We start from the raw sequence: 24,891 nt of genomic DNA, 5'->3' as shown, positions 1-24,891 counted from the left end.
CTGACTTGTTGCAGAGTGGTTGTGTTATTTGATGATGAACTGTGTCCTACAGTTATTTAGCTGCAGGACCTCACAGAGAGCACTGTCACTTCCTTCCTGCCTGCAGCCTCTCTTCCTTTAGGAAACCAGGCATGAGGGGACTTGTACTCAGTATTTAACTGCCAAGCATGGAGTCAAAACACAGTGAGTGTGATAGGATTCACAGGATTTATATCATAGGATACCAGGATTTGTGCAGGGTTCCAGAACAGCAATCATGTGACAGAATGTGCACCTGGATAGATGCCACTACAGCCATCAGCTGTCAAAAATCAAGTTATACAATTTATATAAGTCTGTCTATCAATACTTATGAATCCATTAACTACTGGATTGCATCCGACTTTTTCTGCTGTAGAAACAACTAACCAATCAACCCAGCAGAACTTGTCTTTATGGTTTTAGGAGCAAGAATATTCAAAGAGTATCAGATGAGCCTGAGTCCTATAAGACAGTTTACAAAGCCCCTGTGGTAGTAAAAAGAATAACTGCTGCTCACCAAATCTGTTGCACAGGTCACTGTGCTACCTGAGCTTTACAGAAATGCTCAACAGCTGTATGAGCAATGCACACCATGAGAAAAATTTATACTGTTATGTGCTGTGGCCCAGAAACCATGTCTCAGTATTTTTTTTCCCCCACAAAATGGCATCCTGCTCCTTTACTGGAGCTCTGTTGGGAGCATTGTAATACAGTAATAATCATAGGAAAAATGTGGAATAAAAGCACTTCAGTATGGAAGTCAAGAAGGAATATATTGCTAATAAATAAACAACTATATATTTATATTTCTGCAGCAATCTAAATTACACTTCAGATTGGTCCATAGTTTTTAATGCATAGAAAAATACAAAGGCAAAAATCTGAAGACTTAGGGCATAAATATTAAAAAAAAATGAGAATATAACATTTAAACAGAAGAACAGTATGAGTATTTGTAATAGAATTTGTAGTAAGATTTCTTATTTTTACATTATGGTAGTAGCACCTAATTTGTTTTCACAATGAGCAATCTATAAAACAAATGCTTTTAAAACACAGAGAGACATACACACAAAAGAATATACTGGAATAGATTTATGCTCATTTTGATGAAGATGCTAATTTTATGGAAAGTTTGCTTCAAGGTCTAAAGGAAACTGGGAATTTTTAATCTCCAGTCATCATTTATTCAGTAAAACAAGGCATTAAATCACCCAAGTTTCTAATCATGGGGGACCAAGGTTTCATTAAATCAAATATTTCTGTCAGACATAAAAATGAAGTAGATTTGAAGAGATTTGCAAAAAATATTTCAAACATCGATCTCACTTCTCTTTTAATGTATATTTAAACAACTGCTTCATAGCTGCACAGCAGGTTTTGGGAGAAGAGTAGAGAATGAGGAAGTAGCAAGTCATGGTTTGACATTGCTTTTTTTTACCATTTGCCATGCTCCCTTAAGCTTTACTTTACTAAACATAAATTTTTCTTTTCCTTTAATGCAAATAACAGCTTACAAGAGTTTAAGAGAAAAGTATGCATCCTCTGATTGATACACAGGGATGTGTCATAGCAAAAAAATGATGCTGCAAACAATCTCAGGGTTTTTTAAAAATAAATATAGCAGAACAGAACTCCACTCCTCAATGATAAATCTGCGACACTGGGATTTACTCTAGTCACCAATCTTTATATAAAAAATCCCATAAAGAATTTTACAAGTAAATAAAACGAAGAAGAGCTAATCAGCCATGACACGAAGTTCTGAGGAAAAAAAAAAATCAAAATTGCAGTGGAGACCCTTAGTAGCCTGAATTTTTCATCAAGTATGAATGTATTCAGCTGCTTCAGGGTTTTACTTCTTTAACAGGAGTAAAACTCTGAAGCAGCTGAATACATTCATACTTGGGACCTTAGAATATTTAGAAAACATAACCAGAAATAATAATTGTCTTTATGACATAATATTCGAAGGAAAAAAAATACATAGAAAGAAATATATAAAAGCAAGCAAACATTTAATATCAAGCATGTAATTAAAACTATTAATCACACTGTCTTTGTGAAGGAATAAAAACCTTTGTTCTTCAGCTAAATATTTCCTTAAGTGCTCCATGAACACGAGAGTGGAGACCACGAATCCTTTTTTACAAATTGGTGTCTTCTAAAGAACACACAGGAGGCATTCAACTTAGACAAAACACAGTGCAAAATGAGAACATGGCTTTGGCATTTTAGCATTTGTTACAGGTGGCCACATGCTAAATGGAGGGGAAAGAGAACACAGCATTTCAGGATGTTTATTTGAAAGCACCCTAAGACATTTGGGCAGACACATTTCTGCCCTGCAAAACCATCTCAGTGAAGAAGACCAAAGTTGGTGAATGCATTCAATATGTAATTTCTGCATTGCACACACTACACTGTGGTAAACACATAATTAGGCTTAAGTCACTAAGATTTTTGTATAAAAATAATAATATCTGCAACATCATTATCTGCTGTCATGGGAGGAAATGTATGTTCTTTTAGTAGCCAAAATCTGAAGATTTTTCTCTGTGGTAGATGTTTATGGAAGCTGTACTAAGAAACCACTCTTGCAAATGCAGTAGTGACGTTCACCTCATATATGTCAATAGAAATTACTGTTCTTCAGTTGCTATCTGGAAAATGCATTGGATTTTATACCTGTTCTGCCCTGAATTTTAGTGAAACATGAAATTAGTGGAAAAAAGTGATGGCAATGCAAAATCAAACCTGCTGCTCTCAATGCTCACATAGGATTTTAGTGGTTTTTTTTTTTTGCTCTGAGAACTCACATTAGAATTAATTGAGGACATAAAATGAAATAGTTATGGCAACTTAACTGGCTATTTCTTGTGCTTAGTTCTTTTTCACTTTGTAAAAAAATAGGCAATGAAGGCTGTAGTGCTGCTGCATTAATTTTCCACCTCTTCAATTACCATGCCACACATACTAATTCAAATGTGTAGAGAAATAAATTAATGCTATAAAGCATGTAGTATAAGAAATAATCACCAAAATAATCATCATTTTGCATCATTGCCACATTTAAAACTTAAAGGCAACAATAACTTTCTGCAGAGGCAACATTTAATTAGATGGCTAAGGTTAAAGGCAGATTAAAAAGTGACTATGCATAGCATTTAAAATTACATTGTAAATCAAGATATTTTTAATTATGTGCAACTTTGCAGAAAAGATATATATTACTACATTTACATAGACATTTAAACTAAAGTTCAGACCACAAAGAATATCTCTTCAGTGTCAGACCTCTGCAAATCTATAGCTTATAAAGAAACTGAAAAAAAACCAAAACATGTAGGAAAGAGTTCAGAAAGCAGTAACTTGCAATTGCATTCTGAGAAAATATGGTGAAAGGAGATACTATACAGGCAGGGTGTTTCAGATTCTTTGCAAAAAAATGCATGCCCTGAGTCACCAGAAACAGATATAAGTCATCTGCCTGGCCTTCAGAAAAAATAAAATAAAATAAAAAATAAAATTTCATCCAAAGTTTTGATATACATAATTTCTGAATTCTGGATTGATGAAATTTTGTGTAAAATATATGTTCAAGAAATGCACATCTATTTTTCCCAGCAAACTATTCTTTTTACAATACTTTCACTCCAAAGATCACTTTGAATGGTATTTACACAGAAAGCCTAAGGCCACCAAGAAAACCCTGTAAAAAAATGCCTTAACCTAACTGGAAATGAAGAAAATAGACATAGAAATATGTTTTCATGTGCAACCATGGGTAAAAAGGACATGCCACATTTAGCTAAGACTTCACTTTGAAATACATATATGTATTAACTACTACAGAATATTTCATTAGCAGTAATACCAGAGTCATGTCAGCAGCATCCCTCATGGTCAGGGCCAAAACTGTCCTCTGCTGTAACAATTTTACTGCATTTTTTACTGTGAACTTGGTTTGCCCTGAACAGCAGAAGTTTAGCAATTAAGATGGTATTTGGAAGGTCTTTGCTGAATAAATGGATACATTTTCTGCTGTCCCTGGTATGGAACATAAAGAATCTGAAATTTCAAACCAAGCTCTTTTCAGTGATGTAAATAATTTATGAATGGTTTCATAAATGCTACAAAATTAGCATTAGGGTACCCTAAGAATAAACTAACCCATTGTCAGGAACATACCCACTGCCTAAACAGCAGAATGTATGCAGTTTTATGAAGCAGTGATCTATGATCCAAAACTCCTGCAAGATCTCTGAGAACTCCAGCAGTTAAACTTAGCCTCAAAGTCAAGTAAATTTTTTCAGAAGCAATTGTAACAATGAGGCTTTAAAATGAAGTCTGAAGTGTTTTAAAATATAATCTATGTGTCAGTTGACAGAAGCAATACAATGTTATTTGGCATTTGGAAATAGCATTAGAAATCAGAACAAATGCTGAGGAAATGCATATGGTAGTACAGTGATATATACAGACAAATCAGTAGTTTCTGTAATTTAATATTCTGCAGTCCCAATGTTTTCTGGGTTCTTAAAGAGTATATTTGCTATAATAAATGTAAGTAAAGCTATATATGTCACACTTTCTACTAATGAGGAAAGATGGAAAAGCCAGCATATTAACAGGAAACAAGATAGGGTTTTGGAATGCCACTTATTATATGATTCTTATTAACACAGAAAGATGTTGCAAGGGATGGATAATTGTTTAAAATGAACAGAAGAAAATTTATGTGCAAATTAAGCACAACCATTTAAAATAAAAAAAATTCCACTATTTTATTAATTATGTATAAAGCTTAATTTTAGAAAAAAGCCTTGGAAAAAAGCTTTCAATGTTGTTTGGTTTGTTGTTTTTTAACCATTTGTTGAAGGTTTGGGAAAACATCTGTTAATGGAAATTGCAACAGTTGTCATTTTACACTGCACATTATTGCAGAAATGGATTTAAAAATGTCACTATGGGTCATGGTCTATAATCGATGTACTCTTGAGCTATGGAAGCTGCTAGCACTTGGGTTCCTAGGAATATATGGGATTCATGACTAACCTTGGTGTGTTGTTTGCATGTGTATGGTTTAGCATATTTTAACAAAGATTCACATTTGTAATGGTAATAGGAGTATTTCTAAAGCTGAAGAACAAAAGTAGTTATCTTGTCAGTATTTTCAGCATTAAAGTTAATTCCCATTAAGATCATGAATGACAAAACTGTGAAGATAAATTAACTTCTCTTGCCAATGAGACTCATTCTTCTCAAATTAGTGTGCAAAAAGGAGGCTAGTTAGCAGATCGTTGTGCAACATTGCAAATATTCATACACTTACTGAAAAACATCTGAAAAACATTTCCCTTGAAAAACATTCACAGAAGAACATTATTATACCACTGAGCTTTGTTATTGGATGCCCACTTGCAGCTTGTCTAATTTCTAACTGCAAATTATAACCCTCAGCAACAAAAGTATTTGGAGAGACTACAGGTTACATGGAAGAAGATGAGAACCAGCACAATTTTAAAAGCACCTAAGGGGTAAGCAAAAGTAGCTATGTTTTCCAGTAATTTTAATTAAAAACAGGAGGTAAATTTCTCAAAAATAATTGTTAACAGTATCTTCTAATTATCTTGTCAACAACAGACATAATGAACAGAACATCTCCTAGTTGTGAACTAGTAATGGCTTTGAGTGTAAGCAGAAATGAAAAAGAAAATGCAGGATGGACATGGAATTTTATGACTGCAGTTATCTTGCTCCTGTCTGCACAAAATCTCACTAAAAGCAATTCAGTTTGCTGCTATGTACAATAGCCCCTTCCACAATCACTAATCAGCTGCAGCAAAATAAAACATATAGTCAAATAATCCTTTCCCATAGGAAAACATATATTTAAATAATTTTTAATCCACTCTTTAACAAAATAGAAGCTTTAATAAAATACAAACTCTATTACACATATGTAATTACATGTAAACATCAGCTGCTCAAGCTGACTTCCCCTAACAGGTCCAAATGCCCATCCCAGCTGCTCTGGAGTTTAGAGTTCAAGGTGTGTTACTATATCCAACATTATGTGCTTTGCAAGACTCTGTTAGCAACTAGAGCTGAAATCAGCTTTGCCAGTTACAGATGATCTCACTCTCTTTGTTATGTGTGTAATATGCCACAAGGACTGCTAAATGAGAGCTTAGTTACTATCTAATCATGGAAAACTACAGCTGTTCTCTCCCAGTTTTGGGGTTTTTAAATATAAGAATATTTCCAATAAATGCTCTCAAGTGTCTGCAGTTTCTCACTGTTGCTGTGTCAGAGCCACAGCCACAAGCTTTCAGGGAGAGGGAATATCTTAACATACATACTTGTCATATACCTGAATGCAATTTGTTAAATCAGGGAACCAATTTACTGTTATTATGTTATGTTTAGATATAGTCCTGAATATAGTACACTCTTAGAATAAGTATGAGAAAATGTATATGAAAGAAAATACTAACTCTCCTGGGAGAACAGACACCAAGACAGGACTACAGAAATTACTGAAACCCAAATAGTCAATTCCCCAAGAAAGTAAGCCCACTTATTTTTATATATAATACAATAAAATTTTAAAGTGTTTTATTGTATGTGTATTCACTGTGGAATTTAGCATAAAACTAGACTTTAAAACTGCAGTGCTCTAATTGATTTTGTTCTTATTCAAATAACTAATTGTGTGAAAATTATCTGAACCCTTGTTCAAATGCATAACTGTTTGAAAATAATCCACTTGTTCTCTTCCACCTCTCTTCCCATTTCACTCTTTCTCCATTATTATTTAATTAAATTTCAGCTTTAACAGTCTCTCAGAGGAAGCTGGAATAACAATATTCAGATTGTGTTAATGGTCATGTTATGCTTGATTGATTCAGTGTCCTTCTAAATGTCTTCAGTGTCATGTAGACACAAACATTGTTCAACATTTCCAAGGATTTGGGGCAAGAAAAGCTAAGGAAGGCCTACTTCAATGTAATTTCATTATTTCAATATAATTTCATTGTGCATGCTTTTATTCCTTACTGTCAAAAAAGTTTCACTAAATTTTTAAAATTCCAAATAGCAAGGCAATTCTCTAAAGACCTGGTCCTATGCCCAGCGAAGTGAGCTTGGGTTTAATTGGATGATGAGCAGGAGGGATTGGAGGAGTGTGATGCATCTCAGTTGGCTTGACTGACCAAAAGGATTGCTTGCTATTTAATAAACACTAATGCAAATAACAGAATGCACAACATAGTGTAACGACAGTATTTCAACACAACTTTTCTGGATCCTTCTGAAAGAAGAATATTATGTTTTAACAGGGAAGTGCAGTTACTTCAGACAGCAAAGGGATGAATCATACTAATAGTTTTATAGTTTATCCTACTCATAAAGAAGAAGTACGAATATATTAATTGAAGATCCTATTTTTAAGAAGTAAAGTAAGAAAGTACCTTTTCCAGTTTAAATTAGTTAAAAATATTTTAGTAATCTATACTTTACATTATCACACATTATTCTGAATTATGGGTATTCCACTTTTCAAGAATTGTTTGGTAGTGTTTTAGGTTGTCTGTGGTTTCTTTCAGTTTCTGTCTTAACCCTGAATAAAATGACACCAGGAAATCGCCATAACCCAAAATAGTTTTAATCCATATTGTTTATCTGGTTTATTTTAACAGTGTTAAAAGCACATGTCAGGTGGGTTCAGAACATGAGAGGAATAGTAAAGCCACCAGCAGACCCCATTTTTTATATTATCTGGCCTCAAAATCACCTCTCTAGGGTGCAAAATTTCTTTCTATATGTGTGCAATGTACAGCTGTTCAATACAAACATGTTTTGCTGATCACCCTTTCAAACAAAAGAGAACATTCTGCAAACAGGAAAAAATATCTCTTGTCCAGGTTGGCAATAGTTACATGGCACCACAGTACACCATGATATACTGCAGTTAAAAGGGAAGAGACAAACCTACATTTCACAGTCATCCACAATTCTTCCTTCATCAATGCTAACATTTATATGAGTATATATGTGTGTTTTACTTAATTTTATAGGAAAATGGCAATTCAGCTTATTGAATTATTTATAGGATCTGGCATATTTGTTGGTTCACTCTTTTTTCAAGTCCAATAAGAAATTTGGGAATCTGTCTTGAATCTTGTCTGCTCTTGGGTTTTGGATTGCTCACAAGGGAAGAGAAGGAGGGAATACATCAGTAAACAGAAGGTTGTATTAATCTCACAACCACCTTAAACAAGCCTCACTGAGAAGCTTACTCAGAATGTAATTTTCTTTAGTTTTGTTTCATTTTGGTTTTGCTTGTTTGTTTTGTTGGGGTTTTATCTAACAGTTTTGAAGGAAGTGACAGGGAACACATGGGACAGAATATTAGAGAAATTTAATCTCAAAAGGGGAGAAAGTGTTTTATGTTACCTCCTGGTTAGCAGCAGCTAGTTCTTCTTCCAGTGCAGAGACTCTTTCTAAAGAAACCCTCAGTCGTTCCCTTACCTAGAAGAAAAATCAAAATATGTGCAGTAACGTAATTTCTATTAGTCTTTAAAGATTATATAATCTGCCATATGCTCTACTGTATGCCCTGTCACTCCATTTGCAGTCATGTGTGTTGCACCCTTTCATGAGACATACTGTAGAGTAAACATTTAAATCTAACTATAGGAAACTTAACCCATTAAAATAGGTGTCAAATTTTAAATGCCACACTGCTGTTCCACAGTCTGCCTGCAATTCTATGGAATGCACAGCAAATTAAAATCTTTTAAGACCACATTAGGCATAAAAATAAAACTTTCACAAATATCTTTTACAAAGGATAAGAGAAAAACATTTGCAGATGTTTTAAGTTCACTCCATGGAAGATAACTTATCTGTTTATAGTAAGTGAATGCAATAAATTAATTGAAAAATAACTTGTAGCATTGCCTTCAGGCCCATATACTAGAGATCTTTTGTATCATCATGCATTTGTTTCAGTTTTGCAAAAAGTCATAAACAATGTGTACTCTCATAAGCAGAAAATTCCTCTGTTTTCCCCAGTTTCATAAATAACCTATTCTGTTCCAAGGATGATTATGATCTCAATTATTATTATTACTCGTATTTTAATTATTGCTAAATATTGATTATTAATAGTTAATACTAAATGTGTCTGAAGGCACAACCACAGCTGTTTTGAGTGCTTTGGCTCGTTGTCAGCTCATGTAACCCAAGCCAGCTGTTGCTGCAGTCTCCCAGTTCAACCAGAGGCAAATCAGACCTGAAGTGACCTCCAGTGCTGTGTGAGATTCTCTCTCCTGACTGTTAATGGACTCTTTGATTATCCTAACCGACAGAACTTCATTAGCCACCTCACAATAAATGAGTTTATAACCTGGCTAATCAGTCAACACTCAAGGTATATTTCTTTACATGTTCCAGCTACACCGCAGCAATGCTGTTCCAGCTGCTGATCCACAGATGTTTAAGGCTATTAGCAATGTTTGTAGGGTAAGGTAGCATACTCTTTTAGACCAAGAGATGTAGCTGGAAAATAAAGCAAAACAAAATCAGTCTTTCATTTACAGAGAAACATGACACATTTTCATTGTTTTCACATCCTTGACAAATACAGGAGACCCTAAACCAGCTGTATATCTCCTAATGCTTTCATATTTTTTTCCAGTGATGGCTCTTTGTCTAATAAATATTACCTTTCCTTACACACTTCATTTTCATTTACTACTGACAGAAATGAGGTTTTGTAAACATTTACTATATCCCAAGAATGGATTAGAATTTAGTAGATGAAAATTAGTTAGAGAAACTATAACACAGCAGGTTCATTTGGCTTTAAAACCGACTAAACCTAAAGATGAAATACATATTCAGGAAATGAACACTTAAAAATAAAACTACTCATCCCTTCTAACAAATGCAAATATAGTTTTTATGCAGTACTTAGAGGCTTTTGTTCCTCTTTATATAGTTTATTTGAAACTACTAATAGGAGTGTCTTCAAGAAGTCTGATTTCAACTTCTCTAACCACAATGGGAGCTGGTATACAACAACTTTTTTACAAAAATGTCAGAATGGATATTAAAAAAAACATGGAAAATTTACAGTAATGTTTCTCTCTTCAATCCCTTTGGCTGTAAGCGCTGCCTTGGGACAAGATGATTGAGAGAAAATTCACAAGCAGGAAGTTGTTAAAAGTCAAAATGAAATACAGTCAGCTGGCAACTTTACTTGATATTTTTTCTGAAACCTCCATGTATTCAAGCCCAAGAGTTGTATAAAGGAGAATGCATTTTAAAAGATATTATGTCTAACACTGACATAAACTTTGAATGGTGCCAGAATTTGCAAACCAACTAGGCCACATTACTGAGGATGTGACAGCTATGCAAGGAGCTTGAATCAGAAGAATTATCCTTAAACCTTACACACTGTGGCACTGGAGAACTGAATCCTAGTGGGTTCTATACAGCCATTTTAGAGCTTGCAAATAACACTCCCTCTAAACAACAGACAGCTCTGGAGACACAATTTCTACATGGAACTCCAGCAAAACTAGGTAGAGAGTTAATGTTTCTATTCTGACTATCAAACTATTACATTAAATATATTTCTTTTAACTCTTGGCCTATTGTCAGTGACAACATTGAACATTACCAGTGTAAGACAGAGCAACTGTTAGAAGTTGTTCCCTTTGTCCTGCCATGTCTTGCCTTCTTGCCACATGCATAGTTAATACACTGCCTTTTTTAATAATGACCTAGCCAAAATTGCAGTCTGATGGCTCTTATTTGTTCTCTGAATCTAACAGCTGCTGAAGGAACTGAAAGCAACTCTGCCTTGGCACAGAAAATATCTTTTTTCCATTCATCTGACCAGTGAACAAGTTCAGATTCACATTTTCCATAGTGACATTGGAAAGGCTACAACTAATTCTTCATTTTCAAACATAAATAACAGCTGTTAAAGTAGAGGGAAGTCTTTGATTCTATTAGTAAAAAAATAAAGAGTTACATCAACACTTTGATCTGAAGGAGAAATTCACTCTGGTTTACAACCCAGAAGCTTCAACTTTATTTCTCATTTTACATTTATTTCTCAGTCATACACAAATGTATTGCAAAGGATTTTTTATCAAGAAAAAGGAACTGGAACAAATGCAAACTATTTTTATCCGACAATTTTTCTTTGTTGGTTTTTTTTTTCATATGATGAATGCCAGTTAGTGATTGGCATATTATGCAGTTTTCTATTTTCTGGAAGTGATAGTAAGTGAGTAACTATAGTTAATAGGAATTATTAGTGAGAATATGTGTATCACTTCAGAAGTTACTCTGCTTAAATTTCGTATGATTCTTCCATGTATTTCTATTTTCTTGGGCACTGACAAAGCTTTACCAAAAAAAGGTTTCAGAAAGTAAGACTAATTAGATGCCAACTGATCTAACAGAAATGCAATCATAAACATTTTTAAATGACAAATAGAGAATAGAAGGCTCTAGGGAGAACTTATAGCATCTTCCAGTTTCTAAAGGGTCTTACAAGAGAGCTGGAGAGGGATTTTTTACAAGGTCAGGTATGAGGTGGAAGGGATTTAAACTGTAATTTAAATTAGTTATTAGGAAGGAATTTTTTGCTGTGAAGGTGGTGAGACACTGGAACAGGCTGCCCAGGGCAGCTGTGGATGCCCCATCCCTGGAAGTGTTCAAGAGCAGTTTGGATGGGGCTTAGAGCAGCATGGTCCAGTGAATGGTGTTCCTAACACTGCAGGGGTTCAAACTTGGTGATTTTTAATTATTTCTTTCAATCAAAACCATTTTGTGATTTTATGATTGTAGTGTCACAGACACAGCAGAAAAGAGTTGCTGTCTCCAGGTTAGAGGGTGTATCTAACAAATGCCCAGATGCCTGGGTATTCTTCTGGCTTTTAAATGCAACCACATTATCTTTAAATGTAACATAGTCAGTGTCATGTTAGCACTGCTGTCAGTGCAAAATATCACCCATCTTTCTCTGTCTCCTAGCAACTACTTCCCACTTTTTTTTTTCTTGCTGTCAAATTCTTTCTTCATTCTCTTCAGATCTGCAGCCCATAAAGAGCTTTTTAAAAAACACTTGCATGCTAGAATTGAATCACTTTTTTCCCATTTATTCTATTGAATAAAAGTTCTCCTAGTTACCTGCTAATGAATAAAAAGATAGTGACAACGCTGACACAAATAGGCTAATTTTGTTTGCAAGAATATTAGGTATACTTTTCTGCCATTAATTAATCTCAAGAGAACCAGTGGGTTTTTGATTTTTAGCTAAGACAGTAACATCTGATAGCTGCTTTCCACTGTGAAGATCAACTGGACACTTTTCTTACAACACTGACCTAAAAACTGGGTTTGAACAAGTTGCTTCTTTCTCTTTTCCAATGCACATTTTAAAAGTTGAACCCAAAGTTTAAAGGAAAATAGGAAAAATGTCAGCAGGACAACAAACATGTTCAAATAGATATTAGAAGACAAATAAACTACAGAATCGCACAAGTAACATAAAATTTTTCTACCTTTAGTTCTTCTTGAATTGCACATAAGGACAATGTATTTCCTGATCTACTCAATGTCTATTCTAACCATGAACTTAACATGAGCTTCTATTTTTTTTTCAGCTCTAATAATTTCTAGGAAATATTGTCTTCACTTGCTTTTTATAAACAATTCCATGCATATTCATATTTAATATCACAAAATATTTTGTAGTGCTGTCTTACATTGGTTCCACAACTTTTCACTGCATGAATAAAACAAACCACAAAGGTATGAGCTACTTAGCAGCAGTAAAAGAGTTTGAGACCTGTAGCATTAGGAACTACAGGGTGAATAACTGAAGGGAGGTTTCCACTCTGAATACTGCTGCAAATTTCACTTATACAATAGCAAAGGCTATAAGAAATGTTAAGTCAGAATTTCACACTGGTCGTAGCCCAAATAATTCCTAAGTTCTAGTGTTTAAAATTTCATTTTTTTAAGCAATGCTTGTTGTTTGTGAGATATAACCTAAGCTTACACTTAAGTAAAACAGTCACTGAATTTAACTTCTCACATGATGAAAATTTAAAATTGCTAACAGAACTGCCCATGTGCTTTGGTTTTGTATTTCTAAAAATATTAGCATAATTACATATGCAAAAATTTTTTGAAAACGTGTATAGATTCAATAAAATTAAATTTCTGAATAATACTAATAATATTAATACTACTACTACTACTAATAATAAATACAGTTAGTGTGGTATCAATTTCATTTGCTCTAACACAACTTACCCAAGGAGACATGAGATTTTTCTGAGGGACACATGGTAAACATTTCTAAACTAAATTAACTCTGTCATTGTCCCCATGCCCTAAAGCAAAAATTCTCACTAAATACATGAACACTGCAAAACTAGTCTGTGAAGACTTTTGTTTGGCACTTCTAAGATCTGATACAGTTGAAGGGGTAAGCCTAAATCATACTCTCACCTCTTCCTCCTTACTAGGAGGTACCTACTGGGCTCAGCCAAGCAGGACTGGCTCTCCCACATGGGAAGCTCATGTCAAGCTTTCATTCTGCAGGATTGTGTCATGTGGATAATGAGAAAGATCCTGAAGGATCTGTCAGACTGATAAAACTGCAATGACAGCCATGTTTTCTCAGAATGATGCAATCACAGCTGTGATCTCTGTGTGGTGATCTATCTGTTGGACAAAAGGGAAAGGCAAAGCCCAGACTTCATGTAATAGATAGAAAGTCAACAGACTTTGAAGTAAGGTATCACTCCTGATTATTTTTATACTTAAGCAGGCCTGCCTAGAAATTAATATATTTTATTTTTCACTTTCCAATCTGTTAGTTGGTTTCATTGGATTTTCTTATAGTAATGAGGATGGTTTTGTAGTTCTTGTACTGTGCACATAGAAATCCTTTCATGATCAGTCAATTTTTGTGGCAGAGCTTGTTACAACACATCAAGATGTTTTAGTGTAGGAAGTGAAAACATGAAAGAAAATTTGCATTTACGAAGAATTTTAAGATCTTCTTCATATTTTTGTAAGTTTAAAGGACAAAACTTCTCATGAAAATATTTTGTTGCTTTTCCATGAATGTAACAACTACATTAATAGTTTCAGTGTCAACACCTTTTTGTGAAGAGAAAAATTAAAGAAAAATTTGCATTATTCATTTGAGAAGGAACACGATATGTTTCCAGTGCACTTTTGACAGTTTTTATTACTCTATCCACTAACCTACTTCAGCTTTGTGTGCATTTTCTGGTGGGCACTGATTATTTTGCTGTGACATGAATGGCACCATAAATCATGGTTTTAGCCTCGTTTTACATTGAGGTTCTGCCTGCAGGCCTCCCTTGAACACAGCAGCAGAGTCTGTGCAGTTGAAGCACTACTCACAACACAGGAGACAAGACATACAGAAGTCAAAGGCAATAGATTGACTCCATCCATGGGTGCCAAGAGACTTGATTACTTTGTCATAGTACGGCCTTTATCAACTTTGAAAGTAGCAGAAGCCAGGGAGATTCCTGATGAGGGGGAAACTCACATATGTTTTGTCTTTCCTCATGAAATACTGGAGTTATCCTGGGAAGACCCAGGAAAGTAGAAGCTGGCCAGTGCAGGGAAGGTTATAAAGCAAATCTTCCAGGAAGCATTTTCAGGCACATAAAGGGTAAGATGGTGACTGGGGAGAGCCAGTATGGCCTTGTCAAAACCAAATGACATCTGGCCAACCTTACTGCCTTGCAAGATGGGAAGACAGGCTCCATGGATGAGGGGAGAGCAACGAAAATTTTCCACCTTCACTGAGTTTTTCTGCAAGATCTTCCATGCATCTCTAGAGAAACTGGTGAGATGTGAATTGGTGAAATAGATTCCGTGGTGCATCAAAAATGGGCTGGACTGAAAGGGTCAGAGGTTTGTGATCAGTGACACAAGTCTGTGTGACATCCCATTGCCACAGAACGCACAGCCCTAGGGAATGAGACAGGCTTTGGGAAGAGAAAGCAGTTTTGTAGAAAAGACTTAGTGATGAAAAAGGCCAGCACAGAGTTTGGCCAGTGGGTTGGAGGAAATGATTATTTCCCTCCAGACTTTTGAGGCTGCCTTTGGTTTCAGGCTTCCTGGTGGAAGAAGGATATTGGCAGATTTCAATGAAGGCCACCAAGCTGGCCATGAGCTGGAGCACACAGCAAATGAGACAGGCTGAGAGAGCTGGATCTGGTCAAAGTGAAGAAGGAGAAGTTCACAGGAGATCTAATTGCTGTCTACAACCAGCTAAACAGAAGATGTGGAGGAAATAAAGCCAAATTCTTCTTGTAGATGCAAAAAGGGAAGACCTTGCAGGACAAGAGGGAACCAGTGGAACACTCAACAACACAAACTCTGGACAGGTATTATGGGGAAAAATTACAGTGAGAGTGGTGAAACACCAGAATAGGCTTCTGCTTAGAAATATTCAGGAGCTATTGGACAGGACCCTAAGCAACCTGAAACAGTTGTCCCTGCTTTGAGCAGGAGGTTGGGCCAGATGTCTCTCAGGAGCTCCAACCCACATTGTTCTACTAGTCCCTGAAAATCTTCAGTGCATTTTTATAGCTGGATTGATATCTTATTTCTGAAGGGTCTGAAACAAATGTAACTTACATAATCTTTCTGTCACCATGCAGAATATATGACTCACATGCCATAAAAATATTTTAGCACATTTGGGTGCATGCAGTCTGTTTTAATTTCATTATTTTTAAATAAAAATCACCATAATGCTGACAATTTGTGAAAGCATTATATTATCAAGTATCTGGGCAATATAACTGATATCCTTGATCCAATCCTTCCAGAGACACTCTAACAAAACCAGGTATTTTTATATGAGATTTTTACTTGAAAATAATGTGTGTTGGGTTTATAACAAACTATTTTAAATAATTTATTGAACTGCTTACTGGATTTATCTCAGAATGTTTTATAGTAAAAATATGATTTATTGCAGCAAAATAAAAAAGGCTCCACACATAGGTAAAACAGCATGTTGGACAAGCAATTTTGACCAACAAATTATAAAACTTGTTTTATAATGGAACGAATCTTCTGTTAATATGATTGCAGATGGTTGACTTTTCTACCCTGATAATTGTCATTACCACTGTGACAGGAATCAGCTAGATACATAAGATGTCTACCTGTGTAATTCCAAATTTTTTTAATGTGATGAATACTGATTTTAACCTATTACATTTAAAATAATACAGGAATAGAATTTTCAACAATGTAAGTCAATTTTTTCAATAATGCAAGTCAAAATATTACATGTAGCTTCAACCTAACCCGCTACAATACTTATCAAAATGGGATGTGAAATAAACTGCATAGTACTGAAACACTAAAACATTCACAAAAGAAAATGTGTAAGAGGTACGCAACTGTTGAGTAATCAGAATCTGTTTCAAGTTTACTCTTACTATTTCTCATACTTATTCAACACAATGTCAAAAAGTATAAAAGCTGGAGAGCTCCCTACCCTGGTTTTAATGATATTTAAAGTGGTGGATAAAAGATCAAAGCTCAGAGCATAAACCCCATCAGTCCTCCAAAGATCTTTTTAATGATACGGGATTTTAGAAGTCTTAATGACATCCAAAAGCTTATTACAGTGGCTAGAAGTCATTATATTTCCTTTTCTAGATTTTCTTTAGAGATGCTTTCATGATATCTGAGTAGAACATATAACCCAAAAGACATACCTAAACACATAAGAAGTTTTTAGTTGGTCTAAGTTCCTAAAATTTATTAAACTTTGAACCTGTTAGTTAACCTAGTATAACTCACAAACCACAGTGTCTCATCCTTTCAGTATCAATGATACATCTATTGCTATGTATCTACTGCTACCTTCATTAAGTCAGCTTTCTGAGTATATTTGTGGAAGTTAAATTTGTTGCTGTGAGACCATTAAACTGGTCCTGTACAATACAGCTCATCTGTGCAGTCAGTGGTTTCAGAGGCTGTGCTGTACCATGTCATCACTGCTTACCCAGCCATCTCAAACACAGAAGCAGCTCAGCATCAGCAAAGAGCAAATCAGCCCAACCAGACCCTGTAAGGAATGAGGTTCTTTGGGCTCATGAGCAAAGAACCTCACGTGCTCCCTGCACGTGTAGCTTTGAGGCTCTTCCTGATTCAGATACATCACCTTCTCAGCACATTGTTTCTAGATTTGGACTTGATTTATGAATTCATGTACACTATACTCAAAGTGATAATTCATAGTTGCACAAAGATTCATTCATTTTGAATACAGTCTTTCCAGCACAAGATATATGAGGAATGCAGAGGAAAGACCCTCTTCATTAGCATGACCTGATGCAGTTACCATTGGTTTTTACCATGATTCTGCAGGCCCTTCATCACTTCTGATAATGAACATTGTACTACTTACTATAGGTTATGCTACTTGTAAAGGGAACACTGTCCTTATGTACCAAAGGCTAAAAAGATTTATTAGCCTTTATTATGTGAAATTTAGGTTTTCCTCATAAAAATATCTAAGACACAAGTTCCCTTATGGAGTTAGGAACATCTCATTCTGCCTCTCTGTGTGTTTTTAAAATTTGAGATATACCTACATTTTCATGGTCATAACTTAAAAGCACAGTTTACACTCAACAAATTCCACAGGTTAATCTTTATTTAGTGCTAAATAGAAGAAGCATGTCTGGTAGGGGTGAGATTTGCTTATTTTGAAAAGTAGTTTCTATTGTCTAAAAAAGATAGCTGAAGTGACCTCAAGTACACTATAGCTATTGGCCATACATTCTTACCATCCAGATTTCTCTGAATACCTGTAAATGCTCTAAGCACAGGGTTTATTCCAAGCAGTAAACAAACAATATGCTCTGCTGCATCATAAAGCACAATTAGGCAAGTTAAAGAGTGTTTTTAGTAAGCTTTTTTTTTCCATACTGTACCTTTTCATCCAAAGCCTTGTGGTGCTCAAACAGAGATTTCAGAGCTTTGAGGACCTCGACTTCACTGGAAACTCCCGAGGGAGACTGTGCTTGCCGTTTCACCACTGTCATCCTCAGGGACCTCTCGTGTCTCGAGACAAGGCACTCCAAATGCTCCAGTAACAGCTATAGGATTTGAAATAAAAAGTTATTAATTTCTGTGCCTCTAAATGCCACAGAAATTCTAACTAAAATGTACACAATACCAAACAGTAATTTTCTTGATGACCTCATTGTAGGAGAGATTGCTGGAACTATTATCAATATTTCGTGTTTCTAAATCAGATGGAATAAAGGGAAAAGTAGAAAATCTACCCATTATTTCATTTAAAACTCTGCTATGAAAAGCAAGAACAACAAATCATGAAATGTACAGTCACCATTTTACTAAATTAATTAGATATTTACATATCAATTTTGATAGTAATTGATGAGTATTGACAGCCAAATAAGCAAAGACAGTCTAAAGAATCATGTAAAAATATGAAATAAGTTTACAATTAATTCAGCCTAACTGTAATATGTTTTCAATTTATCTTGAAAGCAACTTAACAAATTATGTAGGAGTGAACAGTATATTTTACTAGATTTTTAAGACTATTCATTAGAACTGCCACAGCTAATGGTGTCCATCACTAGCACATGCTCTAAAATATTCATTGTCTCTGTTGTGTCAGAAACACAACAAAACCCAGAGAAGTCCATAAACATCTATAAGATAGTCTGTAAATAACATATTTTAAAAACACATTCTATTTAGTTTTCATTATTACTCTGGAGTTAAAGGAAAAATTAAAATGGTATGCTGATGTTGTATAGAAAATTCCTAATTTGCCTATACATTCATAGGGCTACCATTGCTGTTTTTAGTGCCTGAACATTAAAGACACTTGGCTTAAGACATTAAGCATTAAAGACACTTAGCTGAAAGATAAATCAGGGTAGCTAAATTCATGAATCAGAATGCATGTTAAATGTACTGTAATTACAACAAACAACTATATCTTAGTCATTGAACTGGAAATCTGAAAGTTACATGGACAATTGTTTAAAAATTCTCCTCTGATGTGGTCCTTAATAAAGTTACTATTATTAAATACATATATTTATTTGTAATCCACAGTAAAAAAACCTTGGCAACCTTTTTTCTGGCTCAACTGAGCAAATTTATCATATTATTTATCATATTTGGTGTCCTACTACCCTAAATGACTTATCTCCCAGACAAATGCTGTGATGATCAGGGACTTCTGAGAACCTGTATGCAAGACTTAGTTGGAAAGGAAAATGGAAAACCTGGTTTAGGAGAGAAGAAAAGTGATGGTGACATGGAAATCTTGGCATGGAAAAGGAATTACACATAACTATAACAGAGAGATAAAAATGGAGCACAGAAAAAAACTCCTAACATCACCCAGAACCTCATTTTGAACTGGTGCAGACAGACAATCCCAACAAGGAATGTGAAGTCAGCACGGCCAGAAGACAAGAAACTTGCTAAGCAAAGCCAGAACAGAGATCAAAGAGTGTTGAAGAGACAAAACAGGTTAAACAAGGTTTTCAAGTAGAAGACAGCAGAGTGGTGGGAACTCAGACTTTCTAATGGGGTGACTGTGGAGGAGTTTGCTATTTGAGATGAACAGTGCAGCACTCTAGCCTTTTGCAGAGCTACAGATAACATATTTAGGTTATGTTACTGCCATGTTAGAAACATTCATAACACTTAACACTAAACCCATGGCAATCACCCATTTAACATCCACAAAAGCTAAGTTTGTTTTTAGCTTAGAATTATCATTTCACAGAAGAAAAAGACATATTCCAACGCCTGCATACATTTCATAGTTGTTGCATAAATCAAGAGCAAAATGCTGTGTTGCCTATTTTACAGTATACCAATTGTCACAGCTGTGTCAAAAGACCCATGGAGAGTCAAAACAGTGCTTGTGAACATTTCATAGTTTTTGTCTCTGTTCTTAGTTACTCAAGCATTTGCAGTCACTCATTCTTCTGGAAACTACCTCTGAACACTTTTCCTTACCATCAGCTCTAGGAATGCTCAAGAAGGCATGCTAACATAGATTTCTCATTTGTAAAAATGTCTTCTTTTTGCCTTTCAACAAAAATAATCTCTATTTCTTCACAAATTCTGTGAGCACAGCTGAGCAGGGAATACTATTAACCACGTCACTTAGTGAAACATTACTCCCAGTTCTGCTGAAAGTGAAAAAACCTAAGGGGTAGGACTTCTGACTGTGACTGAGAACCTGACAGCAAATTGTTGCCCCCTGCTCTGGTGAAATGCTAGACTCACAAAATAATAGAATTGTTTAGGCTGAAAAAACCTCTAAGATCATCAAGTCCATCAATTTCCTCTTGCACTATCACTTCTTATCTGGGAGAAGGGGCTGACCCCACCTGACCTACAGCTGCAGAGTGATAAGGTCTCCCATGGGACTCCTTTTCTTCAGGCTAAACAGCCCCAGCTCCCTCAGCTGCCCCTTGCAAGACTGGTGCTTCAGACTCTTCACCAGTTTTGCTGCCCCACTTTGGACATGTAATAATAGCTGCTGTTTTATTCAGCTTTTCCCCAATTACAATTATATTAAAAAAAGGGGTAATAGATCTTCCCTGCTTCCCTGGGAAGTGCAAATGTCAACAACACTGACAGAATTCTGAAGTGTCTCAGGGCTACAATGATGGGGGAAGGAAATATAAACATAAAAGATTGACATGGAAGATGATGGTGTGTCAACCAATGTTTAACATCTGAAGCAAATCACAATAACTTATGGGCATGCTGAGGAGTTTCCTCCACATATGTAGCTCAAGAATGAATATTCCAAATAGTTGTAAGAACATCACAAGATTTCCCATTGAAATAACATTGTAACAACAATGGTAATTCATCTAAACTACAAAAGAGTTGTTAGAAACAGCTTTAAAGATTCCAGTAAGTTGCAATTAAACTCTGGCATTAATAGTGATCATGGGCTGCTGAGCATATTCTGCTCCCTCATGCTGTCAAGCTGTTACACTTGTCAAGCACTCAGAGGGACAGGCAGCTTGCAGAGAAAAGAAGATGAAGATCAACAGCAGCAGGTAGGACAGAATCACCCACGCATCACTGCTATGCTTTTCCTACTGGAAAGCACAAGCTTGACAATGAATTATGAAATAATCTGACAAGTGAGTTTTATGCTGGGCAAATTTTAGAATGCTCAAGATGCCATGCTGATTGTTGTATCTTATGTAAATAGGAATTCTGGACTACTTTTATAAGCATAAAAAATGTATAAAAATAATAATTTTTTTCCTCATGTTTAGAAAAGAAATAGATTACCTGATTAATTTTTAGCACCTTTGAAACTGATTTAATTTAAAGGACCTATGAGAAAATGAGCTAAAATAGGTTAAACTATACTTTAAAATATATTCTTGGAGTTTCCCAACACAGTAGGAGGGAATTTGAACCATAAAATACAGGTTAAGTTCTGATCTATAGGTATAATGAGACTACAGTGCATAATTGAAGATGTTTCATAAACCATTCAATAAGGAATGGAAACAATAAAATATGATTAAAATTAGATATACTAAAAATTAATTAATCAATCACTTTAATATGTGCTTTCTCTCCCAAGGCATGAAGCAAAAGAGTTAACACTGTCTTTGTTACTGCTGTTTCATTTGTGAACACAGGTATAATTTTTTGTTTCTAAACTGTTAGAACTAAAATATTTCAGACCAATTTGAGCAAAAAAAATATGCTTTGTTCAAAAAGTACATGCTTGTTTCTGGTCCTTTTTTGTTGTAAGGAAAAATCCTCAACCAGGTGAATCCACAGCAGTACTCTAACATATTTTTTTCAGCCACAGAAGAAAACCACAAATTTCCTCATAATAATATTCTGATCCAATAAGTTAATCCTATGCATTTTTTCAACTTTTAAAGAATATAGAGACAAAAAAAAATCATTTTAATTTAAACAGCCAAAGTAGTGTTATTTTATAATTTCCATTAAATAGCATGCTAGATCACACTGACTTATCTTCCAGCTTCAGAAAAGATGCCATCTTTCTACATGCTATAGGTGATCATTCTATCTAGAGGATATCCAGAGAAATAACTGTAAGAGTTTCTATTAGGATATTTTTGTATCTGTTTTCAAATCCCATACAATGGTCTTCCAGAGAGAACCTGTCTGTCTTCCCATCAGCAACACCACACAATCAACACTCCTACACTTTCTATTTTGCCTCATGTATTGATAGATGAAGTTTCCAGCTACATTCTTAACATGAAAATATTTCTACTGCAATGTGTCAGAAGAAGTTAATTATCATAGGCAGCAAAAGTACACATTCAACAGCAAATGCCTGAGAATACTGGTAGAAAGATTAAGTAGAAACTTGATTAAATATTGGGGTAAAGTTTAATTTCTGGTATTTTGGGTGACATCTGAAGTGCATGTGATACAGAAAATGTAATTCCATCATGGTCTCTCTCTAATACACATTGCCACCAAGGTCTACTACTACAGCTTGGCATGGAGTGGGAAATCAGGATGTGAAATTAGTTTTGTGTTTTGTTTGTTTATATGATGAGCAAAAACTGTGTGAGGCTGTTGCCAGAAAATAATGAAACACATAGGTGTGGGTCTAGAGTAAATAAAATACTGCAAGTTAGGCATAACTGAAAATGTAAAGGAGACCTGGAAGGTTGGTGTGTACTCAGGACCTGACAGAATTGCCACTTTCATTCCTTTCTGCTGATATTCAGTCTGAGCAAACATAACAGGACAAATCAAACAGTATCTTTTTTTGCTGTTACCCCAAGGAGATAAAAGGTTGGATTAAAAAATTCAGAAGCTGCAATTCAGAACTGAGCATCTTCATTCAAAAGCAGCAGGGAGTGCTACTTGGGACGAGGTGGTTGTTGTGAGTAGTCCCACTATGTGTGGCTATGCATGAGTGTGTCCTGGGGAGTCAGGTGAGCCTCATTAATGTAGCCAAGCTAGGGCTGGCTTAAGTGTGAACATCAGAGGGATGGACAAAAGATGCACTACTTGGACTAACTTCATATATGAGAAAAGACATTTAATTTTCTCACTGTGAAAGTGTTATCAGTGGTCCTTCAAATATTATTATTTATTAGAATCCTTGCTAAATTAACAGAAAATTTTTCAAGCAATTATTTTTTACAAAATATTCATGCTGTTTTGCTTAATAACACCTTAAATCTCAGTTTGCAAAAAAGCCTCTTTATAGGCAATGCCTTCCCAGTGAATGCTGCTGGAAAACTCATCACCAGCACATCATCTAGACTGTGTGTTGAAAACAACAGCTTTGCATCTAAAATGCTCATCTTTTCCTATCAAAGTACTATCCCTATAGAAGACAGCATGACTATTTCAGCCAACTCTGGGATATATTGTAGTATGTGGTAGCTTAAAGCCTGGCAAGAAGATAAATATGATGGGGTAATAATTTATTAATGAAAATGCTAGAGGTCAGGGTAAGGCATGTCTGAATTTTTCTCTCTCCTTCTCCATTAATATTTGGACTCTATCTTCCCCTTGTTTGCTGTAACATCTCCTGCACTCCCTATGTTTTTTCATAGCCTAAACATTTTGATCTCTAGTTCCTCCTCATTTTGAAAACACACCGTTAGTATTTAGTAATTTTAACTGCAAGGACTTGCAAGGATTATAACATTGTAACTCCCATTTGTTGATATTAGTTTTCTTGGAAAACCTCTTGCCAATTTTTCTTTTACACAGCACAAGAAACATAAGAATGGATGATCTCTAAGCTTCTTGCTCTGCAAAGAAACTGCCTATGACAGAGATCTGTCTGGCTTGAGAGATGACTTGCAGTTGAGTCATCTTCCTTTTCTCTTACAGATATTTGGCAAGTGACTATCTTTGGCTACTAAGCTGTCTTGGAATTTTTGCTAGTCTGCACTGCTTATATCAGACCCACACTAGGTATTGGTGCACTGCAGTTTTAACCCACTAAAGCTGGTGTTCAGTGGACGTTGGAGTGAAATGGATAAAGCATTTTTTAATTAAATACTAAAATAATACACATGTAGGAGTTACTGATAATTTAAGCAGCTACAGAAAGTCTTCAGACTTTTCTTCAGCTGACATGATTTGCTAAACCTGGTAAATGCAGTGCAATTCCTACATGTTCCTCACAATTAATTAGTTAATTAATTAATAGGAGAAAAAGTAGCTCTCACCTATATCTCCCATAAAATTTTCCACAACCATCACCTCTAAGAAATTTGTACTAAATGGGATCATGTCCTGAACATCCAGGAAAGCATAGAGGTAGATGGATCAACTTTGCCTCTTTGTAAGCATCTGTTTAATCTTGAATTTCTGAACTCTGTGGCACTCTTTGGTGCTATAATTGGAAGAAGAAAGCAGGGAGAAAAGCCCTCTCTCAGGTCTTTTGGCACATATATTTTTAGATTCTCTTTAAAATGCAAATTAGCTGACAAAGAAGAGATGTTAGCTGAGCATCCAAAGTGCTATTAGTTTATTAAGAAGAGAAAAATTGGTAAAGTTACACAGATCACAGAAGAACAGAATATGAATATGAGAAATCATCCTTGGTGTTCAACCTCTAAGATCTATTTTGTATGCTCACTACCAGCCTGACTCCCACCTGATCTGGCACTACTCCATCTCTTTCCTCACACCTTTCCATAAACACCAGAAGTCTCCTCTGCTACCCTCTTGTGTTACTAGATCAATTCTGCTTTGCCCAGACAT

At 35.3% G+C, this 24,891-nt stretch overlaps 1 protein-coding gene across 3 annotated transcripts in view; it reads right to left on the bottom strand.

Annotated features, from left to right (window-relative positions):
• PPFIA2 (PTPRF interacting protein alpha 2) overlaps positions 1 to 24,891 on the bottom strand; it is a 270,133-nt gene that overhangs the window by 84,319 nt on the left and 160,923 nt on the right. For all 3 annotated transcript variants that reach the window (XM_056481941.1, XM_056481942.1, XM_056481943.1), the window contains 2 exons: positions 18,069 to 18,233; positions 8,482 to 8,556 (listed from right to left, as the gene is read on the bottom strand). In XM_056481941.1, the coding sequence (XP_056337916.1) occupies positions 8,482 to 8,556; positions 18,069 to 18,233 (240 nt within the window). The remainder of the gene's footprint in view (positions 1 to 8,481; positions 8,557 to 18,068; positions 18,234 to 24,891) is intronic.

Source organism: Oenanthe melanoleuca, chromosome 1A (assembly GCF_029582105.1).
Source record: "Oenanthe melanoleuca isolate GR-GAL-2019-014 chromosome 1A, OMel1.0, whole genome shotgun sequence".
Classification (NCBI taxonomy): Eukaryota; Metazoa; Chordata; class Aves; order Passeriformes; family Muscicapidae; genus Oenanthe; species Oenanthe melanoleuca.
The sequence above is the reverse complement of the archived record's forward strand: the minus strand, read 5'-3'. Positions and strand labels throughout refer to the sequence as shown.